Below are 7,203 nucleotides of genomic sequence, written 5' to 3'. Positions count from 1 at the left end.
ACAGAGAAACAGTAAAAGGCTGCCAGCTAAAAGCACGAATAATTACCTAAAGAGTAAGTACTGTAGGTAGACATGAGAATTATTTTCTCTTTTAAGAGATAATAAAGAGTAATATTTGTTGGCATTTTCCTCTGTAATACAGTTACTTAAGCTTGTTTCAACTTTTAATGTGGAAAATTGTAGTAGGCATGTTGTGAACTATTCAGTAGCCCTTCATAAATAGCCAGAGCTATACTTTGCATCCATAAGTAATCATTCACACAGTGTAGTTTCAAAAACATACAGAAATATTCTGGGATTTGTACCCAGAAAGCATATTACATTGCTTAAAATGCTAACATTTTCTTTTTTTTTAATTTTTTATTTTTTATAAACATATATTTTTATCCCCAGGGGTACAGGTCTGTGAATCACCAGGTTTACACACTTCACAGCACTCACCAAAGCACACACCCTCCCAATGTCCATAATCGCACCCCCTACATTTTCTAATTTGTAAATATTCTTTTATGATGAAAAATTTAAACAGAACTAATTCAATCCTTCCTAAACATCTATTACTTAAACAGAAATGTTCTCTTAAAATCTAATTCTTCAATAAAAATAATTTGAATAATTTGATGAGTGAAGAGAGAGAGGCCATTTTTATTGTTCATGGAGCTCTGTTCAGGATAGCAAGGTGAGAAGTGTATTTCCACCAGGACAACTTCTGCTTGCTGTATATCCAGAGGGAAGTATGAAAAAGGAGATGAGAGCAGGATGTCAACTTTTAGTTACTTTGTAGTTAGTTCTACTTATTGCTGTTTTGGAGCCCTGAAGTTTTAAAAGCGAATCAGTTCTTAGATAAACCAAATCAAAAGACAAGGCAAAGAATAGGCCATAGTAAATTATTAGTACACTATTTCACTTGCATGAAAAAAAATTAATAAATTGAACTTTCTAATATAAGCAAAAATAGAATTTCCCAAAGAAAGAAGATTGAGAGGAAATGAAAAATCTCAGAAAGTTTGAAAACAAAGAGCTCTGTTTTTCTTTCCTGTATAAGCCACTGATTGGTATGAGAGGCTCACAAAGATATCACTCTTCAGCAGTCGAAGAGTCATCAAAGAAACAGTTTCGTTGATTTGAAAAACCTTGAGAGTTTAAGGATGATGGAAATGCATGTGACAGGATGTTCTTACATAAGGTTGGCTAGTAGCTTTTTTTTTTTTAAGATTTTATTTATTTATTTGAGAGACCACATGGTTGGGTCAGGGGGCAGGGGTGGGATTGGCAGGAGAGAATCAGACTGCCTACCGGCAAGGAGCTCAACTGAGAGCTCAGTCCCAGGACCCTAGCACCATGACCTGAGTCAAAGACAAACACATAACTGACTGGGCCCCCCAGGTGCTCTTAATGTTGGCAGCTAGTTGTGCTAGTGTCTTCACTTTAGTTGTATCAGGTCCACATTATTTCCTTTACCAGAGTTTTTAATTAGAGTCCCTTCGGGAGTGTCCATTTTCCTGTGATAGTTCCTTTAAAATGAAGCTTGCCTTGCCTTGTATACCTCATAAGCCTTTAGAAGGCACATGTCCATAGGAAGAGAGAATTAATATTGCCACACTCAGAGGGCTCTTTCATTTGCAGGTATTATTTTAAAACCAATCTAGTGAAAAATTATTCATATAGCAAACTAATTGATGTCTCCTGGGAAGATACCATGTCCTTTAGTAATGGAGCAATAGCAGAAACCCTAGAGACTGTGTTTTCATATAAGACATATTCTCATAGTTACCATTATAAACAATTAATGCTAATTGAGGACTCGGAGTGGTTACAGCTCCACAAACAGAAATAGAGTCCTTTCCTGTTGTTGAATAATATACATAATGGTCACACATAATATCAACAGAAAGAGACTCATGATATAAGAAAAGGCAGCCAGTTAATATTTTACTTATCTTTCATGTGTATCTCCAATTATAATGTAAATATATAAATAAGGTGACTGTACATTTTATAACAGCACTGATTGGAATGGAGGTGAGGATATGAGTGATGAGGCTGGGCAACAAACTTCCTTAATTGTCTGGGTGGAGTCAGACATTAACATCATATGAAATTCTTGATCACCATAAAGAAAAATAAGAATGCTGAGCCACCTGACCAAACTAGGCATTAAAGAAGATATCTTAGTCTAAGTATATAGATGACTCTTTTTTTTTTCCTCCAGTTCACAATTATATAACAAAACATAATCTCTATTTTGGAAAAGTGTACAGAAACAGAGAGGAGACATATAAGCATATGGAGGTATACCAAGTGATTTATTCCAAGGAAGAGTAAACAACAGGTGTTTAGAAATAACATGGTATCCTAATCTCACATAGTCTGGGAGGGTGAATGAAAATTTCCTTAGAAAACTGATACCTAAGGAGAATTCTGACGGACCAATTAACTTAATCAATGAGTAGCCCTGGTAAAGAAGACAGCCCTTGAGAAAAAAAAGAAGGGGAAAAAAAAGACAGCCATTCAAGAGAAGAGGGGAGGAGAGGAGAGGAGAGGAGAGAGAGGAAGGAAAGGGAAGGGAAGAAGAGAGAGACTTTGAAAAACATGAAGAATACAAGCAGTCAATGTTTGTGGAATTTAAGTTAGCAGAAAGAAAGGTAAGGAATATGTAAGTGATAAAATAAGAAAATAAGGAAGGTCCTGTCCATGAAGACCCTTGCAGGCTACACACTAGAGACTAATCTCCATCAATAAATAGTTAACACTAGAAGAGAATAAGGCTTGCAGAAGGACCATGATTTCACTTTGAATTCATGGTATATGAAGAGTCTGTGGAACAGACAACTAGAAATGTGCACTTAGCAATTGTTTTATTTGGAAAAGTTCTGGCCTCTGGAATTCATATGAATGAGAATAAAATCAGTTGCATGAAGTGAAATCCTCTTGGAGAGCATGCAGTAAGAAGAAGAACAAAGAGCAAACAAGAAAAGATGGGTCTCAAGAAAAAACATTGGGTAACAGAAATACTTCATAGGTGAATAGAGAATGAGGAGACTGTAGGTCAGTAAAAAAGATATATATAGGGTGTCTGGCTCAGTTGACTGGACAATTGCCTTTGGCTCAGTTCATGATCCCAGGGTTCTGGGGTCAAATCCCACATCGAGCTCCCCCTGCTCTACGAGACTTGTTTCTCCCTCTCCCTCTGCCTGCTACTCCCCTCGCTTGTGTTCTCTTTCTTTCTGTCAAATAAATAAAATCTTTAAAAAGAGAGAGAAAGTCAGGAAGAAAGTCAGGATGAAGGCATGGAATCAATTTGAAGGATGACAGAATCTTAATTTAAAAAAATATTGTGGGGATGTCAGGCAAAGAAACTACAAAAAAATATGCCAATGACTTCAATAGTAATAAAATTCCTGCGGATTTTAGAGCAGTGGGAGGTTGGACATGAAAGTTTGCAGAGCCTTAAGACCTAAACAAAGTAGGGGTAAGATGAGAAGGTGGAGATGATAGTATCTTTTTGAAGAAATTAAAAACACCAATTAAAAATGCATAGCCTGCGGGGAGACTGAGTAGCTCAGTTGGTTAAATGCTCCAATCTTGATTTCAACTCAGGTTATGATCTCAGGTTAGTGAGACGGAGCCCCAAGTTGGGCTCTGCACTGGTCATGAAACTTGCTTAAGATTCTCTCCCTCCCTCTCCTGACCCTCCTGCCTCTCTCTCTAAAAATAAAAAAAATAATTAAAAAATAAAAAGGTGCATAGCCTCTGGAAGACTGTATTTATTGGTATTAAACATAGATTACATTTCAGGGCTTTTGAGAGATATGGAGCCACAGGCAACTAAAAAATAACATGTATGCGTAGTGAAGGTATTCCTTTTCTGACATAATAGATAAAAGAGTTGTATATCAAACCATCTTTGAGTTAAGATAAGGAATACAAGCAGATAAGAATAAAGAAATAAGGGAAAATCTCAGGGTCCAATGTTGTGTTTTGTTGTCACTGTTGTTTGTTTTCCAGCAGAAATGCATCTTATACTTAAAACAATCCTTGATAATAACAACTGAAGAGAAGTCATGGTCTTTGTTATCTGGATATAATATATATCCAAGATTTGTCTTGGATAAACAACAAAGTACACATTACAACAACTTAAGTACACATTAAGTAAAATCACCTTTTTTTTGCTCTAACTTATTTGTAAATCCAATCCATGTGATGAATTACAAACAATGATCATGTACAGCTGCAAATTTTGAGGGGCAAAGAATGATCTGAGAAAATGTTGCATTGTTTTACAGAAACATGAACTCTGAAGGAATAAGCTTTACTGCTCAGATGTGGAATATTCAGGAAGGCTAACTGGAATAGTGGTAATATTGATTATAAGTGAAATGAGAAAATAAATGTAGACTTGGTTTGCTGGGCTTTTATACTCAGTCTTTTGCTACAGAATTCAAATATTGATCTCCTTATAAAAATCTCTTTTATTTTCACATGCCAATGGATGGATGTCAAAAGTCAGTGATGAGAAACTACACAGCAATAACAACTTTTATCCTGCTGGGACTGACAGATGACCCACAACTGCAAATCCTGCTTTTTATCTTTCTATTGCTCACCTATATCTTGAGTGTAACAGGGAACCTTACAATTATAACCCTCACATTGGTAGACTCTCATCTTAAAACGCCTATGTACTTTTTTCTCAGAAATTTCTCTTTCTTAGAAGTCTCATTTACCACTGTCTGTATTCCTAGATTCCTATATAGTATATCAACTGGGGACAATACTATTACCTACAATGCTTGTGCAAGTCAAATATTTTTTATTTTTCTCTTTGGAGCAACAGAATTTTTTCTCCTGGCAGCCATGTCCTATGATCGCTATGTTGCTATCTGTAAACCCCTTCATTACATGACCATCATGAACAATAGGGTGTGCACCTTATTAATCCTCTGTTGCTGGGTATCTGGCTTGATGATCGTTCTCCCACCCCTGAGCTTGGGCCTCCAGCTTGAATTCTGTGACTCCAATGCCATTGACCATTTTGGCTGTGATGCAGGTCCCCTCCTGAAGATCTCATGTTCAGATACGTGGCTACTAGAACAAATGGTTATCTTTGTGGCTGTATTTGCACTCATTATCACCTTAGTGTGTGTATTTCTGTCCTACACATACATCGTCAGGACAATTCTGAGATTCCCCTCTTTCCAACAAAGAAAAAAGGCCTTTTCTACCTGCTCATCACACATGATTGTAGTTTCCATCACCTATGGCAGCTGCATCTTCATCTATATCAAGCCGTCAGCAAAAGAAGAGGTAGCCACAAATAAAGGTGTTTCGGTGCTCACCACTTCTGTTGCACCCCTGTTGAACCCTTTCATTTACACCTTGAGGAATAAGCAAGTGCAACAAGCTTTTAATGATTTCATAAAGAAGATAACATTTCTCTCAAAGATCCTGAAGTTTTGACGAATCAGTGTAAAATCAAAGAAGAAAGTCCTCTAAGTATTTAACTACAGCTTCTGATTTGTTTCATTGCTTTGTGCCTATAATGTAGTCATATTAACCCTTTTAAAGACATTTAAAAATACGTCCTAATCTCACCTTAATCAAACTCCTTTTACTTTCAAACCAAACTCATGCATAGTGGCTTTCCTCACTGTAAAACTTTAAAATATATTTCCAAGTAATTAAACATATATCCACTTCTGACTTAGTCTTTTCTTCAATGTTCTAGGGAAGGAAGGAAAGTAATAATATTTAAAACTATATAAATTCTACAGAAGACACACAATATAGTAACAAACTAGTTTCTTCCCCTAATCAATGTCATCAAATTAATAACATAATCTAAGACCCAAATACAATATAGAAAACAGCAACAGCAAAGATGCCTCAAAAGAAACCAAATAAGTATTCTAGGCTAATTAAAATAATGAAAACAAGTGAAAACAAAGATATCAAAGGGAATTTGGAAATAATCAGAACTGAAGAGATGGAAACAGCTTCATGAACACTGATAAGACTTCTAATTATTTACTTATCTTTATGAGAGAACTTCACTTAAAAGGCATATCTTTAATTTAAAACAAATGTAAACAGGGGCGCCTGGTTGGCTCAGTGTGTTAAGCGTCCAAATCTTGGTTTTAGCTCAGGTCATCATCTCATGGTGGTGAGATGAAGCCCCATCATGAGCTTAGTGTTCAGGGGGGATTCTGCTTGTTGATTCTCTCCCTCTGCCCCGCCCCCCACTCACACATGCTCTTCTCTGTCTCTCCCTCACTCTATCTCAAATAAATAAATATTTAAAACATAAATAAATAAAAAATAAAATGCAAACATTATGTCACTCACTATAGGTTACAAAATTAGAATAAATGCATAAGCACAAATTAAAACACCAAATTTTAAATGATGATGAAATAAGACCATTATTCACATCAACACAAAGCTAAGTGAATGATTTAAGAAGATATCAAGGATATCTAAGCAGTAGAAATAGGAAAAAAATAAGGAAATACAAGACAGATAAATTTTAAATTTTAAAAGTGAGGTTAGGGAAAGCATATAATTTGATGAGCACTGGGTGTTATGCAACTGATAAATTAGAAAGGATGAATACCCAACTTTTTTATAAACATGGACAGGATTGGAAGAGATTATGCTGAGTGAAATAAGCAGACTCAAGCAGATAGTCAATTATCATATGGTTTCACTTATTTGTGGAGCATAAGAAATAACATGGAGGACATAGGGAGATGGAGAGAAGGGAGTTGGGGGAAATTGGAGGGGGAGACAAACCATGAAAGACTATGGACGCTGAAAAACAATCTGAGGGTTTTGGAGGGGTAGGGGGTGGGAGTTTGGGTGAACCTGGTGGCAGGTATTATGGAGGGCACATATTGCATGGAACACTGAGTGTGTGTACATAAACAATGAATTCTGGAACACTGAAAAGAAATTTAAAAAATAAATAAAAATTTTAAAAAATTATCGAACACTACATCTGAAACTAATGATGTAGTATAACTTGGCTAATTAAATTTAAATTGAAAATTTAAAAATAATAATAAATAAAATAAAGGAAAATAAAACTATTAACTAACAAATTAATTAATTCAAAGTGGGCTTTGAGGGGCTCCTGCATAGCTCAGTCAGGTAAGTGGCCAACTCTTGATTTCTGTTCAGGTCATGATCTCAGGGTTGTGA

At 35.8% G+C, this 7,203-nt stretch overlaps 1 protein-coding gene across 1 annotated transcript; it reads left to right on the top strand.

Annotated features, from left to right (window-relative positions):
• Window positions 1–4,515: 4,515 nt before the first annotated feature.
• LOC131839730 (olfactory receptor 6C2) lies at window positions 4,516–5,463 on the top strand. The gene has a single exon (XM_059187475.1). It carries the CDS (start codon window positions 4,516–4,518, stop codon window positions 5,461–5,463), a length of 948 nt encoding a protein of 315 aa, XP_059043458.1.
• Window positions 5,464–7,203: the final 1,740 nt, after the last annotated feature.

This window comes from Mustela lutreola, chromosome 8 (genome assembly GCF_030435805.1).
Source record: "Mustela lutreola isolate mMusLut2 chromosome 8, mMusLut2.pri, whole genome shotgun sequence".
NCBI lineage: Eukaryota > Metazoa > Chordata > Mammalia > Carnivora > Mustelidae > Mustela > Mustela lutreola.
Note: the sequence above shows the minus strand (reverse complement) of the source record. Positions and strands in the feature narration are given on the sequence as shown.